The sequence below is a fragment of the Taeniopygia guttata genome, chromosome 27, assembly GCF_048771995.1.
Source record: "Taeniopygia guttata chromosome 27, bTaeGut7.mat, whole genome shotgun sequence".
Classification (NCBI taxonomy): Eukaryota; Metazoa; Chordata; class Aves; order Passeriformes; family Estrildidae; genus Taeniopygia; species Taeniopygia guttata.
Genome location: NC_133052.1, coordinates 606153 through 627929, shown reverse-complemented (window position 1 = coordinate 627929; position 21777 = coordinate 606153). Strand labels below are relative to the sequence as shown.

General features: G+C 57.7%; 2 protein-coding genes across 22 annotated transcripts in view; one reads left to right on the top strand and one right to left on the bottom strand.

Moving 5' to 3' along the window:
- The window catches only part of MAPT (microtubule associated protein tau), a 39743-nt gene extending 26228 nt beyond the window's left edge, over positions 1-13515 (top strand). For 4 of the 17 annotated variants that reach the window (XM_041721467.2, XM_041721463.2, XM_041721460.2 and 1 more), the window contains 8 exons: positions 1001-1127; positions 1615-1665; positions 2052-2317; positions 5140-5232; positions 5380-5472; positions 8597-8678; positions 8797-8909; positions 10742-13515. In XM_041721467.2, the coding sequence (XP_041577401.2) occupies positions 1001-1127; positions 1615-1665; positions 2052-2317; positions 5140-5232; positions 5380-5472; positions 8597-8678; positions 8797-8909; positions 10742-10957 (1041 nt within the window). In that variant the 3' untranslated portion in view covers positions 10958-13515. Of the gene's footprint in view, positions 1-1000; positions 1128-1614; positions 1666-2051; positions 2318-5139; positions 5233-5379; positions 5473-8596; positions 8679-8796; positions 8910-10269; positions 10403-10741 lie in introns of all 17 variants that reach the window. The other 13 variants (XM_041721464.2, XM_030256099.4, XM_072919162.1 and 10 more) reach the window with 10 other exon arrangements.
- A 384-nt stretch (positions 13516-13899) lies between these two features.
- Positions 13900-21777, bottom strand: part of KANSL1 (KAT8 regulatory NSL complex subunit 1) — a 76471-nt gene continuing 68593 nt past the window's right edge. For 2 of the 5 annotated variants that reach the window (XM_072919155.1, XM_030256081.4), the window contains 7 exons: positions 21297-21455; positions 20843-20994; positions 19346-19464; positions 18689-18746; positions 18221-18333; positions 17049-17295; positions 13900-15898 (listed from right to left, as the gene is read on the bottom strand). In XM_072919155.1, coding sequence (XP_072775256.1) covers positions 15623-15898; positions 17049-17295; positions 18221-18333; positions 18689-18746; positions 19346-19464; positions 20843-20994; positions 21297-21455 — 1124 coding nt within the window. In that variant the 3' untranslated portion in view covers positions 13900-15622. The remainder of the gene's footprint in view (positions 15899-17048; positions 17296-18220; positions 18334-18688; positions 18747-19345; positions 19465-20842; positions 20995-21296; positions 21456-21777) is intronic. The other 3 variants (XM_041721459.2, XM_032743706.3, XM_030256082.4) reach the window with 2 other exon arrangements.

The following is a 21777-nucleotide window of genomic DNA, read 5'->3' as shown; positions in this document are numbered from 1 at the left end:
GACTGAAAAGCAGCAGCTGACCTTGGAGCAGACTCAAAACTGCACCAGGGACAAGCATAACTGTGAAAAGAGCAAAACATGTAATTAAAACATTACATTAAATAATCTAGGCCTTGCAGGTCATAGAATATCCTGAGTTGGAAGGGATCCACAAGAATCATTAAATCCAGCTCCTGGCTTGCACAGGACAACCCCCAGAAAAGATGCTGTGTTATGCTCTGGGTGAGGAATAGAGTTTAATAATGGGTAAATACCAGAAGTTAAACAATATCTGTCACGCTGGTAATTTGGAGGAGGTTTAGCTCAGCTGTCCATTATCCTGGTTAGTGCCTGAGAGGGATAATGGACAAGCTGAAGGGAAATGCAGTGCGTGAAGAGTTAGAGATGAGGAATGGAATTATTTTCTAACACCAAAATTGGTTATTTCTCTATATACAGCCCTGGCTGTCTATCCCACACCCAGCTCTGTATTGCACCTTCTAATCCTATTTAATGTCGCTGATCCCATTTTATTTCCCTCACATGCTGATTTTCTTTTGGTTTTGTTCCCATTTTATTTCATTTCCACGTCCAAGAGACCTTAAATCCCATCCAGTGCCACCCCAGCCATGGCAGGGACACTTCCCCTGTCCCAGGCGCTCAAACCCTGTCCGGCCTTGGGCACTGCCAGGGATCCAGGGGCAGCCCCAGCTGCTCTGGGCAGCCTGTGGCAGTGCTGGGATTAATTTATCTTCTGTGCAACATTTTGGCAGAACAAGGGACACCAAAGGATGAAATCTGGGGAGCAGAGGTGTGGCTGAGCCAGGTGTGAGGGTGCAGCGTGTGGCGTCTCTGAAGCCACCTGGGAAAGGTCCCAGCCTTTCCTGCGCCCTGCCTGTGCACTTGCGACACAAGGTGTGAGCAGGCACATCCCAGGGTGGGGAATGGAAGCGTGGGAGGGTCTCAGGTGCTCTGCTGTGAGGGGTGGCAGCCTGTCCCTGACGTCCCGCTGTGTCCCCAGGGCCCGGAGGCGAGGGGTGGCTCCAAGACGGGCACGGCGCGCGCGGGGCAGGCGCAGAGGAACTCCACCAACGCCACCCGCATCCCGGCCAAGACCCCCACGGCCCCCAAGACCCCTCCCAGCTCCGGTAGGTGACGGTGGCAGCCGTGTGCTGGTGGCTGGGTGGTGCTGCTGGGCAGTGCCAGGGGTTAAAGACCGAACCCAGCCCTCTCCTGGGGCTCCTTCCCGCTGAGTCGAGCCGCTCGGTGCCCTGTGTTCATACAGTCTCCACTGTGTAGGAGAGGCCAGCTGCTTCATCCTGCGGGATTTCCTCAAATCTGGAAGATTTAGGCAGCTCCATTTTTTTAATCCATCTACTCGTTTTCTCTCTGGTGATATTTCACAAAGGCCAGGGGCAAGAGGATCAATTCTTCGATTACAGGAGTGGAGATTAGCCCATTATGCTCAGAGAAGAAAACCCCAGAAAGCATCAGGCGTTGTGAATTTCCATTAAAATGGTGCATTTCACTGGATGTATACATATATTTCATACTTAACCAGAGCTGCATTAAATCTTAAATCAATTAATTTTCCAGCTTTATTATGTTTAAGCATCTTTCTCATTCACTAAACAGGCAGAAAGGAGCAGAAAAAGCCACCTCCTGCAGCAGCAAAGACTGAGAAAGGTGATGTTTAAGGGTCTTCTTTTCTTCTTTCATTTCCTTTTCAAACCGGGGACAGTGCTAAGCTGCTCAGCAATCAGCCTTAGTTAATTACAGAAAATAATTTTGTCAAAGTGCTTCCAAATTTCTAATAGAAAAGTGATTCTGAGTGTCTTTTGTCCATAATTTGTCATGCCACGCTCGGGTGGGGAGTCTTACTGATGATCCAGGCAGTGGAGACCACCTTCCTTCTGGGATGTTTGGAAACTGCCTTTGAATCACAGTTTTTCCTTCCAAACGGAGTGGAAGGAAGTGCAGCCGCAGGCTCCCGGTGCTGGGCTGTGGGTGGGCTGGGGGCGAGGCCGAGCAGCCCCGGGGCGCTGACCGGGCTGTGCTGTGTGCGCACGCAGGTGAGCAGCCCAAGTCTGGAGACAGAAGCGGCTACAGCAGTCCCGGCTCCCCCGGGACCCCGGGCAGCCGTTCCCGCACCCCCTCTCTGCCCACCCCACCAGCCAGGGAGCCCAAGAAGGTGGCAGTGGTTCGCACCCCCCCGAAATCGCCCGCCTCGGCCAAGACCCGCGTCCAGCCCTCGGCCGCGCCCATGCCCGACCTGAAGAACGTCAAGTCCAAAATCGGCTCCACCGACAACCTGAAGCACCAGCCCGGAGGTGGCAAGGTAATCACGGGCTCTGTCCTGCCTGTGGCACGGCGGGTGCTGGGCACTTCTCTGGGCTGGCAGGACCTGCCTGCAGCAGCAGCAGCCGGGCAGCGGGCAGGGCTCCGCCCGGCTCTGGCTCACCTGCAGGGTTTGGGCTTGGATGCCAGGCCTGGAATTCCTTGCCTGGCCTGGTGCAGCTCAGCCGTCCCACGGAAAGCTCGTGGTGTGCAGTGATGTTCCCTGCTGGTGTCCAGCTGGGGAGCTGAGCTGCAGCCCTGAGGAGAGGCAGGGTCAGGCTGTGCTCCTGGATCCCACCCGTGCCTGGAGCAGGGGAGGACAGCAGGGTCTGCCTCCTCCTGAGGGTCTCGGGCTCAGACCCCACGTGTTGCCAGACATTGGGATTTGGATCCAGCTCTGTTGGTGAGGTTTTGGGTCGTGCTGTGCCACCAGGTGCTGTCTGGCTACACAGTGCAGGGGGGCATGGCCAGAACTGCTGGCACTTCTGTCCTTTCTAACACTTTGCACTCCCAGAAAAGTTGTTTCACGAGCAAAGTGACCTCTGGGCTCCAAGTGCTTGGGAATGAGGGTCTTGGGTTAAATTCTGCAAGCCTGGCAGGGGACACTGCCTGTCCTGGGGTGGCACTGCCTGTCCTGGGGTGACACTGCCTGTCCTGAGGGTGGCACTGCCTGTCCTAGGGTGTCACTGCCTGTCCTGGGGGTGTCACTGCCTGTCCTGAGGGTGACACTGCCTGTCCTGGGGTGGCACTGCCTGTCCTGGGGTGGCACTGCCTGTTCTGGGGTGACACTGCCTGTGCTAGGGTGGCACTGCCTGTCCTGGGGTGACACTGCCTGTGCTAGGGTGGCACTGCCTGTGCTAGGGTGGCACTGCCTGTCCTGGGGTGGCACTGCCTGGCTTCAGCCCTTGCAGAGCCATAGGAAACGTTCCCTGAGTGCTGTGCATGACATTTTGTGTGAGCAGGTACCTTGGTGGCTCTGAATGTTCCCCTTTGGCATGGGGGGAGGCTTTGAGCTGGCTCCTCTGCATCCTGTGAAATGGCAGTCTGCTTCTCCATGGCCTTCCCAGGCGTTTTCCACCGTGGCTGGCTATTCACTGGCTTTGTGCCACCATCCAGGGGGGCTCTGGAGCCTGGGCAGGGCTCTTGGTCATGAGACAGCAGCACATGAGCACAGAGCCTTTTTGGGGGGGCTCAGCCCTCCTGCCCACTTAGCACAAGACATGGGTTTTTCTTCCCACCCCCACAAACCCTGTTCTCCAGGAATTTTGGAAGGAACCCTTGTTTACTGGAAAACAGTTAAATTATTTGTTTGATCTTTTTTAATCCAGCTTCTACAAGTTGGTTTTTTTCCCTCTCTGCTTCTCTGTTTGTTGTTGTTGCTGAAAGAGTAAGAACAGCTGAATTTGGGACAATTCCTTGCTCTTTGCAGGGGAGGATGGCTGGATGCTCTGGTGGGATTCTGTAGACACGAGGCTGCTCCCAGCAGAATGGTTGCAGCTGGAGCAGAAGGGGCTGATCCCAGATGTTTGATTTCGGGCTGGTCAGAAATGGGTTTGGAGCAGATTCCAGACCCCAGCCTGGGCAAGCAGAGGGGCACAGGGCAGGGCAGAGCAGCCAGGCCAGGTCCCTGTGAGCTCCTGCATGGCCTGAGCTCTCCTCTTGTGGCTGCACCACCGAGTGCTGCTCCGGCAAAGCCTGGTCTGGCAGAGCTGGGTCCTGACGTGTGGGATTAGCTGGGAAACCCTGCTGGAGGCACAGGCCAGCCGTGGTGCCTCCAGGGCACTGCAGGAGCTCTCCTGGCAGCAGGCTGGGGTTGGAATCCCTGCTCAGCTCCGGGGATGTGCTGTGCCCAGGGAGGTGACGCTGCTGGGGCTCTGGTGGTCCCTCTCCCAGGCTGTGCTGCACAGGCTCACGCCTGTGGCTTGTCACCTGCACTGACACCCGTGGGGGCTGTAGAGCCACTCCAGGCTGGGTGGGGAAGGAGCAGGGATCCTCTTCACCCCGGGGCTGCCTGGAAGAGCTGCTCGGGTGCCTGAGGCGGCTCCAGGGCAGCTCCCTGCACAGCCAGGGGGGAAAGCAGTCCCTGAGTGGAGCCAGCTGTGTGAGCACAGGGACCAGCGCGCAGGGAAGGCTTTGGGGCTGCAGGCTGTGGCTGGCAGTGGTTCCATGTGGCCCCAGCCCTTCCCAGCCCCACTGCCACCCACCAGGGACTCCTTAGGAACATGCCACAGCACTGGGGTGGGATGGGGCTGCATCCCTGGCAGCCTTGGCTTTCTCGTGGCAGCTGTGGAGGGAGTGTGAGCCCTGTGCAGAGCAGAGCTGGGTGTCCTCTCCCAGTGCTGGACACGCAGCTCTGCTCCTGTTTGCCCAAGGCCAGGTGTGCCTGGCCCAGGAGGGGCTGTGGTGCCTGGCTCCACGGAGCTGAGCAGGCATTTTTCTCTCAGCTCCACCCCTCCTCATTCCCCTGGCTCTGCAGGAGCTGTCTCTGAGCCCTGGTGCTGCCTCAGCCCTGCCTCCCAGCGGGTTTGCTGCCCAGCCAGTTCCCTGGTTTGTTCAGTGGAAGGATCCAGGCTGAGCTGGCTTTTTGGCTGGTGTTTGTGGCCAGAGCTGCATCGCTGCCCAGGCCTGCCCAGTCTCGAGCTATGACCTGCCTACCTCCATCTTCCCTTTCCAGCCCAGCAAGAGGCAAATCTGTGCAGCAAGCCAGAGATTTTCCTTTTTACTGCTGGCACTGGAAGGCAGATTCCTGGTTTTAGGGATATAACACATGGTCGAGCTGCAGATGGTTATGTTGTTTCTCACGCTCTTTTCTGGCTACCAAAGGTGCAGATAATTAATAAGAAGCTGGACTTTAGCAGCGTTCAATCCAAGTGTGGCTCAAAGGATAATATCAAACACATCCCGGGCGGAGGCAGTGTGAGTACCTTCACACTTTCAATGCTCTATCATGGTTCTTATAATAAGTGGCATGTTGTGTACACTAAACTGCCAATGCTATCTGCAGCGACCCTGCCATCAGATAGCTATTGGTGACGTGCAATGACTCTTTTCTGGCTACCAAAGGTGCAGATAATTAATAAGAAGCTGGACTTTAGCAGCGTTCAATCCAGGTGTGGCTCAAAGGATAATATCAAACACATCCCGGGCGGAGGCAGTGTGAGTACCTTCACACTTTGAATGCACTGTGATAATCCTGATTTTAGTGGCATGTTGTTACACTAATCACCAATGCTATCTGCAGCCACGCTGCTGTCACATAGCCATTGGGGACGTGCTGTCATTTAACCCCGTTAACCCAAAAATGAACCCTAACGAGTCCTGGACATGCCTGACATGGACAGAACTAACTGCCCCGTGTCCAAACCACGTCTGTAACAAACCATCCCAGTAACTCCAGGGTTCTGCACTGCCTGGAGGGCTGAAAGCCTCCTGGTCTGCGGGAGGGGGCCTCAGGCACTCGGTGACGCAGGAGATGGGTAGATTTCTGAGCAGACCCAGTCCTCATTGCTCAGTGTGCTGCTAAATTGGACATGATCCTGCCCCACACGTGCCCGTTCCCATCAGGCAAGTATGATCCATGCAAATATTCAGATCCTCCTTGCTAACAAAAGTGTCCGGCAGCGCCCACGGAGGCTGAGCCTGAGGATTGTTGAGGTAATTGATTTGAACACTGGCATTTCCAGCTGTTCCCACACAAACACCAGGCTCAGCTTTCAGTTACTGTGCCAGAAACCTGGAGGCACTCCACAGAGGTTGGTGGATTTACAGCTGGAGGCAGTTTGGGTCCAGGAAGGATGCTGGGCCGAGGCAGGCACATCCCTGAGACCCCAGACTGTGTCACTGGGGTCTGTGGGGCCTCCCTGAGATGTTCCCCGTGGATTTTCCTTCATCTCTGTGGACGCCCTCCCTGAGAAACAGCCTTGCAGAAGGCTTGGCAGGTGAACAGAGGGACACAGCTGGCTTTGCAGCCTCTGGCTTAAATTTGGTGTGGCTCTGCAGTTACTGCACAGGCCAGAGGAGCTGCTCTGCAGAGTCAGAGCCCTGTGAAGCAGTTCCATGGCTGTTCCTCTCCCTCAGTCTGGGCTCCTGCCCTGCCTGGGCTGCCCAGGGTGTGGTGGACCAGGGGCTGGTGCTGGCCACCAGCCCTCGGTGCTGTGGCTGGTGATGAGCTCGTCCCTTCCTCACAGAGCTCAGCCCATGGGCCTTGGCAGCTGCACTGGGCTAAGAATTACCTGAATTTTCACCTGGGGGTGGTGATCCCTCCCCAGGCCCTGCCAGAACTGAAGACCCCATGAGCTCTGCCGGGCCCTGGCAGCTCTGGGAGCAAAGCCTGCCAGGGGCAGAGTGTCAGGGGGGTGGGCTGGGCCTGGGGCTCCCTTGGCAGAGGGGCAACAGGAGGCCCCAGGGCACGTTCCCCTGTGGCAGCAGCACCCCCTGCCCAGCCATCCCTGCTTCCAGAGGGAGCTGCCACTCCCTGGGGCTGGTGCCTGGATTCTGAGGGCTGTGGATGCTCTGCCCAGGGGGTGCCTTAGGCAGGAGCTGGCCTTGGCATTGCTGATGCTGAGGGGTGGGATCCCCAGGTCTCTGGCACTGCTTTCCCAGGAAAACAACTCTGTTCCCCTTTTCCTTTCTTGCTCAAATGGGGAGGATCCTTCTCTGCTCCTCAGCAGGATGGGAAGGGACGACAGAGCCCTGTCTGTCAAAAAAGGGACTGGGAATGAGAGCAGAAAGTTCCAGTTGCTCACTGCGTGTTCTGGAAACAGGAGGACTTTCAGTCCCAGGTCTCAGTGGCACCTGAATTGCTGAGAGACCCTGAAGGGTCACAGCTGGGCTTAGAGGCACCAGCTGCCCTTTCTGGGTCTGTTTCCTGCTTTCCAACCAAACCCAGCTCCTCTCCTGCCCAAGTGCATTGAACGTGTGACCTTTCCCTGCGCTGTCTCCACGTCTGTGTCCACGGTGTCTCCCAGACCCGAGGCGTTGCTTTCCTCCCTCTCTGTCTCCTGTCAAATGTGCCTCCTGGTCTGTGTGAGCAGCAGAGACAAGGCAGGTCAGCAGGGCTCTGTGCCTGGGGCTGCTCCTCCTTTTCCTGGCTCCAGGGTGGGGTGAGGGCTGTTTCTCAGGGCTGTGATGATCACTGAGGGTGTTGGGGCACCTTCCCCTGGGGTTTTGGGTCAGCCCAGGTGCTCAGACGGGGCAGAGGCTGCAGTGGATCCTTGGTGCTGCTCCGGGGCTGCTGGAAGGAGTCAGCTCCTCTGCCCAGCTCCCTTTGGTGCTGGCACATCTCCTGGGACTGGTGCGAGCATCCCCCTGCTGTGCTGCCTGGGGCAGCTCGGGGAGCCCGGCTGTGCCCAGGGCCGGCCTCGAGGCGTGGGTGATGCCACCCTCCTGCACACCCCGCTGATGCCAGAGGCGTTTTGGCTGCTGGGAGTCCCAGCCCAGGCTCCAGGGTGACCTGTGGGGCTCTGGGGACGTTTTGTCCCCCTTGTCTCCTGCTCCTGCCGTGGCTGCTGTGTGTGTGCCTGCTCCGAGGTCCTCCCTGGTGTGTGGCAGCACTGCAGCCCCCGGTGTCCCCGTGTGTGTCCTGTCCCCGGTGTCCGTGCCACGAGGCTCTGGGGACAGGGGGGTCCGTGGAGTTCCTGGAGCCCACCTTGAGAGACATCATGGGCAAAGCACACCAAAACAGAGCTTAAATGTCACAAAATGCTGTTGTGGTTCAATACTTTATAATTGCCATTTTAATTTCTATGATGTCAACTCCAGATATTTAGACTTTGCTTTGCTTTTTTTTTATTTAACCCTTATTTCTGTTACAGCATTTTTCAGAAATGCATATTTTGGTTACTCTTTTGAAATTTCTGTGCACATTGATCATTTCTGTTCTTTCAGTTTTTGTGGACATAAGCTTTATGTTTTACACCAGAAAAGGTATTTATTTTTTATGTTTTCTCTCTGGTATATTTCCTCCTTTTGGATGATGTGTATGCAAATCTTAATTAATCACCACTCCACTTTCTCTCTCACTTGAGCACTTTAAAATTGCCTCTGCTCCCCGCTCTGTGGAGAGGTGATCTCGTGCATGCTGACATGTTAAGAGGCTCCTGCACACGGGCATTAATGATCTCCCATTTCTGATGGCAGTTTCTTTGGTGTCATTAATCCTCCTGGGGCTGGAGCTGTCCTTTCCCTCCAGTCGGGCTCAGGTGCTGCTGTGTGTTGTGCTCCCCCTCCCCAGCTGCCCGTGCTGGCCACCAGCTCATCCCCTTCTCTCTCCTGTGGACAGGTGCAAATCGTTTACAAGCCAGTGGACCTGAGCCATGTGACATCCAAATGTGGTTCCCTGGGCAACATCCACCACAAGCCAGGTACCCTTCAGCCTCGGGGGGCGTGGAGAGGGGCAGGGGGTGAGGGGAGCACCCCAGTGAGCCCTGCAGTGCTGGGTGCTCTTCCCAGCTCCTGACACTCCTCACTTGTCTCTTCCAGGTGGTGGCCAGGTGGAGGTGAAATCTGAGAAACTGGACTTCAAAGATAAGGTGCAGTCGAAAATCGGGTCCCTAGATAACATCAGCCACGTCCCTGGAGGAGGCAATAAAAAGGTAAAGGCGCCCTGGGGACGGGTGTGCTGCAGTGGGTGTGAGGGGACAGGGCACAGAGCTGTGGCACTGCTGCCAGGATGTCCCTGTGTCCCTCCTCTGCGGCCAGCTGAGTGAGCAGAGCCAGTGACAGCCTCTGCTGTGGTTTCCTGCTCTTTCTGCTGCCTCTCAAGTGTGCTGTGCCTCAGGGCTGGCAGCTGGGCGGCTGCAGAGCTTTCAAGGCTCAGCTTTATTTAGAACAGGTGACTTTGCAGCAAACTGGCCCTCCAGAAGGTGATTTCTCCTTCCTGACCGAGGGCTCTGTGGACGAAGGGGAGTGTTTGGGGGCTCTAAATGGAAAGACAAAAGGGTCAGGGAAGTGAGCTGGGGCTGAGCTGTTCCCACCGAGGCTTTGACGGTGACTTCAGTGAGTCTTGGCCAAATAAAACAGCCCCACAGCTGGGCTTCAAGGCCACCACGTCCCCAGCAGGCAGAGGGGTGAGAACAGCAGGTAAGCACAGAGCTGAGACTCCAGCCTGGCGACTCACAGGGTTCAGCTTCCCCAGGGAAACGCGGGTTTTGTCTTGCTTGGTTTTGCAGCACTTTTGTCTCAATGGGAGGGGAAGGTTCTGTTTCAGCTCCTGTATTTTGGCACTTTGTTCTTGGCCACGTGTTCTCTGTGCAGCTCCAGCTCTCACCTCCAGCTGGCCTCTGACTGCGGGACCACTTGACTTCCTTACCCTTCTCTCTGCCGTGCATCAGCCTCCCCTGTGCTTCACTGAGCCTTTTGCCATCAGTTTTGTGATTCCGGTGACGGCTCTGTCACGTCCTGGCACATTCACTGGGCCATAGTTTGAAGAACTTGTCCTCTGCAGGGGAGTTTCTTTGCAAGGCTTTGACCCAGCAGCGGCATCACCACCTCAGCCCTCCTCAGGTGGCTGCCTAAACCCAGCCTGGAGGAGGCTGTGGGTGTAGCTGAGCCCAGGTGCAGCTCTGCTGCCCCTTTCCTGTGTCCCCAAGCCCCCTCCTTGCTCTGTGACACTCAGATCCACACTGGGACTCACAGCCCACAGCTCTTTAGGCTGAGCTCTGGTTCCTGTGCCGGCTCTGCCGTGGGGAGCTGGGTGCTCCGCGCTCTGCCCAAGTCCCTGTGCTCTCCCGTGCTGTTCCTGGAGAGTTTTCCTCCCTGGATCCAAAGGCAGCTACTCTTCTTTCTATGAGCCAGTGAATGGCCCTGTTTTTCAGATCTTTTTCTCCCCAGTTTTCTATTTCTTTTCTATATTTTTTGTCTTTTTCCTTCTGGCTGACATTTCTTGGATCGTGATTTTTATTGCTGATGCATTTTTTGCCCCCCACTGCCCTGGGTGGGTTTCTTCACCTGTAGAGAGAGAAAGGCAAGGAAGACAAGACCTGGACCCCGAGCCCAGACCCCGCTGGGCTCCAGGCCCTGGTGCTGGAGCCACTCACCCCCACGGAGAGCCAGCCCCCGGCCTTGCACTCGGCTGGGGAGGGCACCTGTAAGTAGCAAAGCAGATCCAGTTCACCGGGAGAGGGGTTTGGCTCCGGGGAGCAGCTCCGTGGGCTAAGGGGCAGCTTCATGTGCCATGTCCCCCCATAATCTCTGCCAGGGGAGTGGGAGCAGCCCAGGCTGTGCCCTCTGCGTTCTGGGACCCAGGACCTCGCCTGGGGAGGATTTGGCAGCATCCAGATGCTCAGGTGCTGCTGTCCTCTCTGGTGCCTGGGACGTGCCCAGGCCTGGGGCACTGGGGACGCTGGTCCACTGCCCTGAGCTCTGCTCCCAGCTCTGGCAGGGCCCCTGTCCCCGGCTGTGCCCCTGACCCTCCTCTCCCTCACAGATTGAGACTCACAAGCTGACCTTCCGCGAGAACGCCAAAGCCAAGACCGACCACGGCGCCGAAATCGTCTACAAGTCCCCCACCATCTCCGGAGATGCCTCCCCGCGCCGCCTTAGCAACGTCTCCTCCAGCGGCAGCATCAACCTGGTGGACTCCCCCCAGCTGGCCACGCTAGCCGACGAGGTGTCTGCCTCGCTGGCCAAGCAGGGCTTGTGATCACGGCATGGCGGCCACCAGGAGAGAAGACAAGGAAAGGAAATGAAAAAGAAAAGAAACAAAAATAATAATCTGGCCTTCTTCCTCTGTTCCTTTTACAGCTGCTTCCCCGTCCCTAACTGGTTAATGATTTAACCTGCTTTTACTGTTCATTCAGCTCTAGCTCCAGGACTTCAAAATCAGTGACACTATGAGGTACAAAACCTCCTCTCCCCCCGCTCCTCGGAGCGCACAGCCCGTCCCGTCCCGTCCCCGCGCTCCGGCCGCGTCCCTCGCTGTCCCTGCCCGGGCGGGCAGCGGGGAGGGCCCGAGGGGCGGCCACAGCACCGCGCTGACCCGAGCCCCCAGACCAGCACCGGGCAGCGGGTGGCCCTCCCGGGAAGGGGCTGTGACCTCGCCCAGCTCGTGTCCTGCCGCTGGGCCGGCCGCGTCCTGGGTGCGCAGCCAGGGCTGCGGGGAGGCGCCCTCCCTCCCTCCCCGTGTTAAATTTGCCTGCTGATTTGGAAGAAACCTTTTGTTTTTATTTCCGAAAGCCGAGATGTGTATGAAGATAACGGCCAGGTACCCCTAACCCGCTCTCAGCTCCGGCAGCTGGAGTTCCGCCGGGTGCCCGCTCTGAGGGCCCGGCGGCCGTTCCCCTCTCCGTGGCTGTGCTGGAACCGCTGAGTGGATGAGTAGAGGCTTTTCCCCATTCCTTTGGCAGCCCCTCGTGTCGTAGAGTAGATTTGTCTGTATATGCTTGGACCGTGCCAGGGTGATTGTTTTCATAAACGAGCATGTGTTTGAAAAATAAATGCTGTAAGTAGTTTTGAGCTGCCCCGTGCCGGCTCTGCCGCAGCCCAGCCGGGGCCCGGGGAGCTGGGCCGGGTCCGGGCCGTGCCCAGCCCGGTGCCGGTGCCGCAGCAGGAGCCTGCAGGAGGGGCACTCACAGCCCCAGGGCTGGGATGGCTCCTGGATTTGGGTGCAGCTTGTGACATTTTTGGGTTGTTCTTTTTCTTTCCCTGCAAGGTCAGCTCAGCGATGGCGGAGGTGGCAGCTCCATGGCTCTGCTGTGCCGGTGGCAGCGGTGAGACCCCGGCAGGACGCGGGGGAGGCGGCAGCAGCTCCCCCAGCCCGGGGCCAGCGGCTGCTCCCTGGCACTGAAGCCCCTTTCCGGGCGCTCCCCAGTGTGAGTTGGCAGCATCTCACCCCCCCCACAGCACTGACCACCCCAGCACCCCTCGGGGACAGGAGCCAGTCCAGTTATTGCTTTGGCTGCTTCTGTTCCTGTGGCTCCCTGGGGTGCACGAGGGGGTCCCAGGGCTGTCCCTGCCTGCCCCTTCCCTCTACAACCAAAGAGGCCGAGATGCCACCAGTGCAGCTGCGTGTCCTCCTGCCCTGTCTCCCCCAGGGCCCCAGCCGAGCTCTGGGGGTTCAGCTGGAGGTGGGAGGGCAGAGGGTCCCCGGTGGGGCTGCAGGGAAAGCCATGCTTTCCCAGCAAGGGCTGGAATCCTGGTCCGACAGGGCTGGCAGGGGGTCGGGCCCTGGTTGTCCTTGGGGTGGTGGCTGGGTGCCACCAAGGCTGTCAGAGCAGCTGTTCCTGGGCAGAGCAGCAGCTTTTCCCTGGACGGGACCTGCTCCCATCCCGTGGGAGCTGTGAACCCGCTGTTACCACTGTCCCTCTGTGGGGCTGGGCTGCAGCAGGCCTGGCTGTGGATGGAGATGGTCTGGGGGGGTCCAACCCTTCTCTCTGCAGCCCCAGGAGCTGCTTTATGGCTGGGGAGAGGCTGGTCCAGCACCACCATCATGTCCAGCTTTTGTCACTCGCTCCGTTCACTTGACTCCATGATTGTAAGGCTCTGTGCTCCGTCCCTGACTCTGTAGCGCTGTAGGAGCCGCCGCGCTTTTTGTCCTTTGTAGAACGAGCAAGTTGGGAGAACCCTCAAAGCATCACCTCCGTACCCCTTCTGGGCTGCAGGACGGGGTAGCTGAGCTCGCCCGTCCTGTGCCACCCCTGTCCCCTCCGTGCAGCCCCTGAGGGACAGCGGCACCCAGGGCTGGCGTGTCCTTGGTGTGCTCTGAGTGTCCTCAGCCCCGGCCGCCGTCCCCCCCGGGGGCTGTGGGGCGCCAGGACAGCCCTTTACATCCCCCACGTCACCCGCTGTCCCCTCCAGCAGCCCGAGCCACGTCCCCTGCCCCGACCCCGCGTTCAGACCCAGGCCTGAGGGTCCGGTGAGCAGCCGGACAGCCTGACCCCCGGCTCTTCCTTTACTCCACACACATCTTGGGTCTGAAAAGGGTTAAAACCGGCACTGATTAGCAAAAAAAAAAAAAAAAAAAAAGAAAAAAAAAAAGTGGTATTTCTGCACTCCAAAAGTTTCTGCGTGTTAGCAAAGGCCGGTGCCAGCCTGTGTGGCGTTGGCAGCCCCGCGCCGCGCCGGGGAGGGAAGGTTTGATCTCAGTGTATCATTCTAGCTTAGCTTCTGTCTGTGGGTGTCCATAGTGTATCGTGTGTTTAACAACTGGTTTACACTGTTGCCGTAAAAGTGAATTTGGAAATAAAGTCATTACTACGATAATGGTAATTGGCACCTCTTTTGCATGGGGGGACGTGGGGTGGGGGGTCCATCCACAGAACCATCGACTGGGGCAGCACAGAGGGACAGGGACTGGTTTGCAGTTTTTCTGTTACTTTTTGAGCCCCCACACTTCTGCCTGGGGCACAGAGGGGTGCACACAGCAGTCCCCGGATGAGAACAGCAGCACCCAGTTAACCCCAGAAATGTAAAATAAAATAACTCCCAGCCCGGAGGTTCCTCCTCTTGCTGACATTAACTGCTGGAAAATAACATCACACAGGAAAAAAGAGGCCACGGGAACGCGGGAGGGAAGCAGCTGATCCGAGTGCACTGAGGGCCCCTTCCCTGTCCCAGCCCAGCGTTTTACACTCATCAAATGGAATATTACGTTTTAATTTTTTTTTTAATATTTTCTTCTTTTTTTTTTTTTTATAAGCACATTTGTGCTTTGCCAACAGAATCAAGACATTAACAAAGATCAGCTTCTCGGAAGAAAAGCATTTCTATATAACAAGGACATTACACAGCTCAAAGCAGGAAAAGAAAATATTTACAAAATACAAGGTGGGTTTTTTTTTTGTGTGGTTTTTATAATGCTAAAAGGGTTATTCAGAATTTTCAACCTTATAAATAGAAAAGCACTTCTGCAGAGGGATATGGTAGCGCCGTTGTTTGTTGGGTTTTTGTTTTAAAGAAACGATGACGGATCCTTTAAACTAGAACAGAACCAAAACCACGAGATCATGTTGAAAATTGTGAAAACCCCAACCATGAAGCAGTTCAGCGACTATTTCTTTACGATTACAAAATGGAAAAAAAAAAAAAAGTCCTTTGTATTTTTTTTCCCGTTTTTTTGGTGATGTGATTATACATAAGACAGGCACAATGCTAGCAACAGGACAGGGCCCAGGAGCCACACCGTCAGGACCGGGAAGCGTTATGACGGGGACGGTGCGCGGGGTCCGGGATCACTGCGGGTGCGGGACGGGGAGGAACAACGAACTGGGCTCAAACTCAAATCCCTGTCAGGAGGGGCACGGGGCGCCCGAAATGAAACGGAACTGACACCGGAGCTGGGACGGTGCGGGAGTGGAGCGAAGCTGTGGTGACCCCAGGTGGGATCGGGGTGACCCCGATCCTCCAGGAGCTGCCTCCTGCCTCCATCCTTCCCTCTCTGGCCCCCCCGGTCTGACACAAGCCCACCTGCGGGACCCCCGGCCCAGACTCTCAGCCAGGGCAGAGCTCCAGCACCGGCCTCGGCCCAGCTCCAGCCTCACCCCAAAGGGCATCCAAGTACTCCGGGAATTCTGCTCCTGCTGAAAGCATCGGGGACTCCTCCCATCCCTGCCCTCGCCACACACCAGTTGTGAACAAGGCGCTTTCCAACTCCCACCCCTGCCATGCCAAGCTGAGCGTGGAGCAGCCACAAGGTCCCTCCTTTCCCCCTGCCCAGAATGCAGCCAGAACCACGGCTGCTCTGAACCAGGGGAGAAGGAAGGGAGAGGTGTCCCCAGGGCCAGAGCGAGGATCAGGGGACAGAATTCCCCCTTTGGATACCTGAACTACAACCTGGGGCAGGAAAATGCAGGAGGGTGAAGTGCAGGTGGGCACTCTGCAGGTGAGGACAGCCAGACGGTGAAGGTTGTAATACCAAGACATCACTTTTCACCACTAATTTCACTCCACTAAAACCTTTCAGGGCGGGGGGAGTGGGTTAAGAGAAAACGACACCCTTTTGGTGGGAAAAACTATCCCCGAAATCTGCTAGTCAGCTAAATCCTGTGCTCTAGTTTTATACACCTAAAGGAGGGAGGAAAGGGGAGGGGGTCTGGTGGGCTGCTCCCCTCCCGAGGCTTCACTCCGCTGGGAGTAATCTGGGGGCTCATTCATGTGACGAGGAAACATGGAGAAGGAAAAAAAAAGAAAACAAGGAAAAAAAAAAAAAGGAAAAAAAAAAGAAAACAAAAACAGTTTCTAAACTCCTTAAATTCACTAAAAACTGTGAAAATTCCCGGCAGGATGTTTGAATATCAAACGCAGATTTTGGAAGCTTTAATGCCAAGAGTTAGTTCTGTGTGTTGGTTTGCTCATGTCTCCCCGTGTGTCTCTATCTGTGCGCTGGCCGCAGGACTGCGGAGCAGGAGGAGGAGGAGGAGGAAGAGGAGGAGGAAGAGGAGGAGGAGGGGGGGGCCAGCGGGGTTCGGCTCTTGAGGCTGGGCAGGCTGGGCGAAGCCGAAGTGCCATCGCACTCCCGGGAGGATTTGCTGCCCGACGTGCGGCGGGTGCAGCGCGAGAGCCGGTCCTGGGGGTCGGGCTGGTCCTCGCACTCCGTCCGGGGGTCGTAGGAGAGCGGGAAGGTGCGGCGCTCCCAGGGCGGCACGGCCTGCGGAGAGAGCGGGTCACGGAACTGCCTTGCCAGTCTCCTGTGCCCAAAACCTCTGCCAAAGCCTCCTGAGCCCACAACTCCTGCAAAAGCCTCCTGTGCCCAAAACTCTTGCAAAAGCCCCCTGAGCCCCCAGCCCTGCCAAAGCCTCCTGTGCCCACAACTCTTGCAAAAGCCCCCTGTGCCCCCAACCCTGCCAAAGCCTCCTGTGCCCACAACCCCTGCCAAAGCCTCCTGTGCCCAAAACCTCTGCAAAAGCCTCCTGTACCCACAACCCTGCCAAAGCCTCCTGTGCCCAAAACCTCTGCAAAAGCCTCCTGTACCCACAACCCTGCCAAAGCCTCCTGTGCCCAAAACCTCTGCAAAAGCCTCCTGTACCCACAACTCCTACCAAAGCCTCCTGTGCCCAAAACCTCTGCCAAAGCCTCCGTGCCCCCAGCCCTGCAAAAGTCTCCTGAGCCCCCAACCCTGCCAAAGCCTCCTGTGCCCACAACCCCTGCCAAAGCCTCCTGTGCCCACAACCCCTGCCAAAGCCTCCCGTGCCCCCAACCCTGCCAAAGCCTCCTGTGCCCAAAACCCCTGCAAAAGCCTCCCGTGCCCCCAACCCTGCCAAAGCCTCCTGAGCCCCCAACCCTGCCAAAGCCTCCTGTGCCCACAACCCCTGCCAAAGCCTCCCGTGCCCCCAACCCTGCCAAAGCCTCCTGTGCCCAAAACCCCTGCAAAAGCCTCCCGTGCTCGCCACCTGCAGATCTGGAGCTCAGAGCTGCTCCCGGTGCAGAGCCCCAGGCTTGGAGCAGCCTGGGACATGGAGCCAGCGCTGGCAGCGCTTCCCACCGCCCTGACCCCATGGGCCAGAGCTCCAGCAGCACCACAGGCAGCTTCAGCCTGCCTCCCCACACCTGTGTCCCCTGCACTGCCACCGCTGTGTCCCCACTGCTGTATCCCCTGCAGTGCCACCCCTGCCTCCCCACACCGGGGTCACCTGCGGTGCCACCCGTGTCCCCTGCACTGCCACCCCTGTGTCCCCTGCGGTGCCACGCCTGTGTCCCCTGCACTGCCACCGCTGTGTCCCCACCGCTGTGTCCCCACCTGGTGTCCCCACCCGTGTCCCCTGCGGTGCCACCCCTGTCCCAGCTGCAGCAGCACCCACCTGCTCGTCCAGGCCGGCCTCGGGCGTGGAGCAGCGCGTGTCCTCGCTGGACAGGAGGCGCAGGGAGTCCCGGGACAGGGGGGTCAGGGGGGCACAGAGCAGTTCGGGGCTGATGGGGCTGCGTGGTGAGTGGCTGTGGGACAGCTCCAAGTGTGAGTGGTAGCTGCCCACCTCAGGGGATGCTGGCTGGGGAGTCGAGGGGTTCCCCAGCTGGGGGGTCGTCCGTCCGTCTGTTGATCTGTAGGACCTGAGACAGGAGCAGGTTTGAGAGCCCAGCCATGCTCCCCTCTGCTGCCTGACCCTACCCTGGATCCCTTTGCCCTGATGGGAACACGAGCAGGGAATGCCACATTCCAGAGACAAACCCAGCCAGGCCCATCCCTGTCCCACTTCCAGGGGGTGGATGCACCACTGATGCTGCTCTCCTGACGTTCCGTGTCCCACACATCTCCTACACTCCCAGTGCTGCACAAACACCATGAGAAGCTCCCTATGGAATCAAGGCACTTCCACGTGTCTCCCCCTCCTCACACCAGGTGACCCTGGCAGCAGCTCAGGAACTGAGTGCAGGAAATCAGCAGTGCTGGAAATGCAGCAATTTCAGCACCTGGGAGTGAGGGGAGCACAGTGAAACCCCGAGACCTCAGATTTCAACCAGGAATTACCAAAGTCTGAGCCCCGACAGAGTTCAGATAAAAACCCACAGGCTACAAGCACAGAAACGTAACCGAGTTCCCAAATCCACGTGCAACTCTCCAAGACGAACTGCAACAGCAAGTGTTCATCAAGGACTTCAGATGTAAGAAATGGGCTAAAGAAACAGCAAAACACCCCAGTCCCAGGAGCACTGGGAACTGCAGCTGCGGAGGAAACATTGTCATTGCAAGCCCCGTGCCTCCCCCTGGACTCCCGGGCTGGCACAGCATCTCCCATGCTTCTGGAGCAGTGCAAATGCTTGAGAAAGCAGATGGTGCAGCTGTCTGCAGCCAAACTGGGCTGTAGCTTCACCCCCACCTAAGCAACCCCATGCCCAGCTCCCACATGGGCTCCTCACGCTGGATGGTGCCACACCTTTCAACACCAGCACCAGCTTTCAACCATTTCAACCAGGATCCCCCCTGCTCCCAGGAGCAGCCCAGTGCTGGGGATGTGGCCCCTGGGCAGGGCTGTACCTGCTGCCCCGGCGCTGCGGGGGGACACTCGTGCTCCAGAGCCACCGCGCCCGCTCCATCTCCTCACACTTCCCGTGCCGAGCAGCGAAGGCCGAATCTGACAGGTCCTCAACCTGGACAGGGAAGGGCAGAGGGCTTGGTCAGAGCTTTCCTCTTTAAAACAACCATCTTCGTAGTTTTGCCAGCAATAGTTGCAGTGAGAATTTAAATGTTTATCACTGGATTGTAGAATGTCCTGAGTGGGGAGGGACCCACAGGGATCATCCAGTGCAGCTCCTGGCCCTGCACAGACACCCCAACAATCCCACCCTGGGCCTGAGAGCTTGTCCAAATGCTCCTGGAGCTCTGACAGCCCTGCAAAGGATCCACCCGAGCTGCTGGTTCCCTGCTGGGGTCCCTGCCTCTGTTTCCTCCACAGATACTGTTCATTTACCACCAGCCCCATCCCACAAATAAAATCCTTCTTACCTCCTCGTTGTCCTCCTCAGGGCTGGCTTTCAGAGCACTGACATCAACTTCACGCCAGCTGCAACACAACCACCACGGGCATCACTCAGGGCACAGCTAGAACCAGCTGCACAGCCCCCTCCCCTCCCAGCACTGGCTTTTGGGAAAGGGGAAATTCCACCCCGCCATGAGGAGCAACACTCTTAGGCTCACTTTGAAGCACCAGACCTCCTTGGTGGTCTGGTAGCACAGCTGGTGCTTCCCAAGGGCAGAGGAAGCAGAGCAGAGGCTGCTGCATTTCCTTCTCTTCCTCACACAGGCGCCCCCCTGCCCTGCTCTGAAATGGGCCAGGGAAGAGCACAGATGACCAGCAAGAAGGAAGAAGAGAGAAGCTGGGAAGAGGCAGAACTGTAAGGTTAACCCAGCCCAGGCACCTGCAGAGCTGGGAAACCACTGGGACCTTTGACTTAGCAGCAAGATGACGAGACAACCAGGACTGACTTTAAATTGAACAGACACTGAGCTGAGCAGTTGACTTTGACGGCCAAGGGCTCCTCAGAGAAAATACTCCCTCATTTAGCCAGTCTCCAGCAATTGTATGATCAGTTTGCCAATCTTTTCCTTATTCCCAAGGAAGAAGCAAAGCACCTTGCTTTCCCTCTGGGGCTGGGGCAGTACCTGGGGGTGAGGATCTCTTTGTACTGCAGCTTCTCCACGCGGGTGGTGGCAGCCACGGACATGGGGATGACGATGTTGTTTATGTCAAAGGAGCTCTCACCCCTCCTCCTCCTCGGCTGCTGCAACAGGGAGAACCACGTGAGAAAGGGCTGTGGGGTCTGGCGTGTGGGAAAGTCATCGGAGGAAGTCATGGATGGAGAGAGGACAGAATGGCCTTGTCTGACCTACGGACACTTCAGAGCCAACATCAATTTGCATCAGACCAGAGTTCCCCTACTGCTTGCTCCAAGTCCTCTTCTCAACCCAAAATCTACTGCCCCAGCAGCAAGGAAACCCAAATCCCAAGGTCTGTGTGGCTGCCCAGAGCGAGGACTGACCCTTTGGTTGGGGAGCCCACACAGACCTGCAGCCGCCTGGGACGCTTGAACACAGGAGCTCCACCCCTGAGCCCAGAGCGTGGAGCCCAGGGCCTGGAATCCTCCTGCTGGGGGAGGGAAACCTCTTCATCTTGCATTTCTGAACACGCTTGTGAAAGCACAGCAGGAAAAGCAGCAAGAGAAAACCAGGGTGGGTGTGTAGAGCCAAGGAAAGGCCTCCTTGAGGCGTCAGAGCTGCTGAGATGGGCTGTCCCCTCCTCCAAAACACCAAGCACACTCAAGCTGAACCACCACTGGGTTCTTCTGACACCCTGACGTCACAGCTGGTGATGGAACAACTGAATTCTGCAGCGAAGGAACCCAGTGGGAACCCAGAACCCCATGGCAACAAGCCTGGAGCAGGGGGTTCTGCTTCCCTGGGTCACATCCAGCTCAGGCTTTGGCCCAAACCACCAAATGGGGGGCCAGACAGAAGCCAAATTCCTCACTGGGACACCTGTGAGCTCAGGAGAATTCATTCTTTCTCTGAAGGGCTTCTGCTAACGTGGGCCTGGGAGGATGACAGTGTCTGGTGCAGGAGCTGTGCCCTGTCCCGGAGCAGGGTGGGAGGGAGTTTTGGTGCTGCTCACTCACACAGCCCGTGAAGGTCCCACACCCTGCCACCCTCAAGCACTGTGGCAGTCTGAGAGTGTCTCAGAAGATGGCCAGAGCTCAGTGACTGCTGGAATTGTGGAAGATCACCACCACTGCAGTGCCCCGGCCCGTGACCCCCAAACCCATTCACAGCCCGGTGACACCGAGGCCATGAGAGGAACTGACCCAGTGCAACTGGGACACTGCTGAGGCTCAGCTCTTCTCCTGGCAGCCCCACACTGCTTCAGAAAGCAAAATCTGGGTGTGGACCAAAGCCAAGGAACTGCTGGGAACGGGAACATTCAGCAGCAGTTGCTGAGCTGACAGTGAACCTGGAATTGCAGCTGCCATATCCAACACCCACCCAGCAACCCCAGCAGCAGCTGAGCCAGCGGGTCCAGCGTGGCCGGAGAAACACTGAGCCTTGCCCAGCCCAAAATCAGAGTAGCAGCGGAGCCTGAAGCCCCGGGAAGGCAGCAGTACTCACGGCGGTGCCCGAGGCGCCCTGGGAAGCGGAGCTGGCGGGAGCGGAGCCCTCGGAGGAGGTGGAGAGCTGCCGAGCTATGGGGCTGTGAGGGGTGGGCGTCACAGCTGCTGACAGGTAGCTCGGGCCGCCGACGTCCGTGTGATGCTTCAACACTGCACAGGGAGGGGAGAAAATGAACAACAGCATTAGCAAAGAAACCCAGCCCACCCGGGGGCGGTGGTGGAGAGGACAGGACCATGTGCACCAGAGACGGCCGGTGCTGAGGAGCACTTTGCAGGAAAGAGAAGCACCTTCGAGGGGGCTGCCCTGGGGAAGAAGCAGTTTAGAGCACACGAGGCGTTGCTGTGGTGGCGGCTCGGCCCGAAGCAGTGCGTGCCCCCTTCTCTGGGGCAGAGCGGCTGGGGATGCAGCAAAGCCCAAGCTCCCCCCGAGACACCTGCCCCTGGGGGCCTACCTTCACTCCTCTCAGATGAGCAGTCTCGCAATCGCTTTTTGTCAAAGGCAGGAGGCTGGGCAGAGCGCTCTGGCGCTCTCTCGGCCTTGGACACGGCCGAAAAATCGTCTAAAGGCGGCCTGTGTGCCTTGTCTGCTTGGGCTTTTTGATGGGAGCGCTCTGAGGAGGGGAACAGAGAAAGAGCTATGAAATGCCTGCTTTCACCTCTCTTTCTGCTGGCACAGGAGACTCGGGCAGAGTTTTCCAGCTGCACAAACTGTCCCCACCACGGGGGTGCTGGGGAGGTGTGCTCAGACCTGTGGCACTGCTGTGGGCATGGCTGGCACCGAACAAGGGAAGGTCCCTGCACACCTGAGCTGCACCTGCACACACCTCGACTGCAGCCCTGCCCTAGCCCTGCCTCACCCCCGGGAGCAGGACTTGAAGGCCATCCTCCTCCTCCTCCTCCTCCTCCTCCTGCCGGGGCGGGGGCAGCACTTAC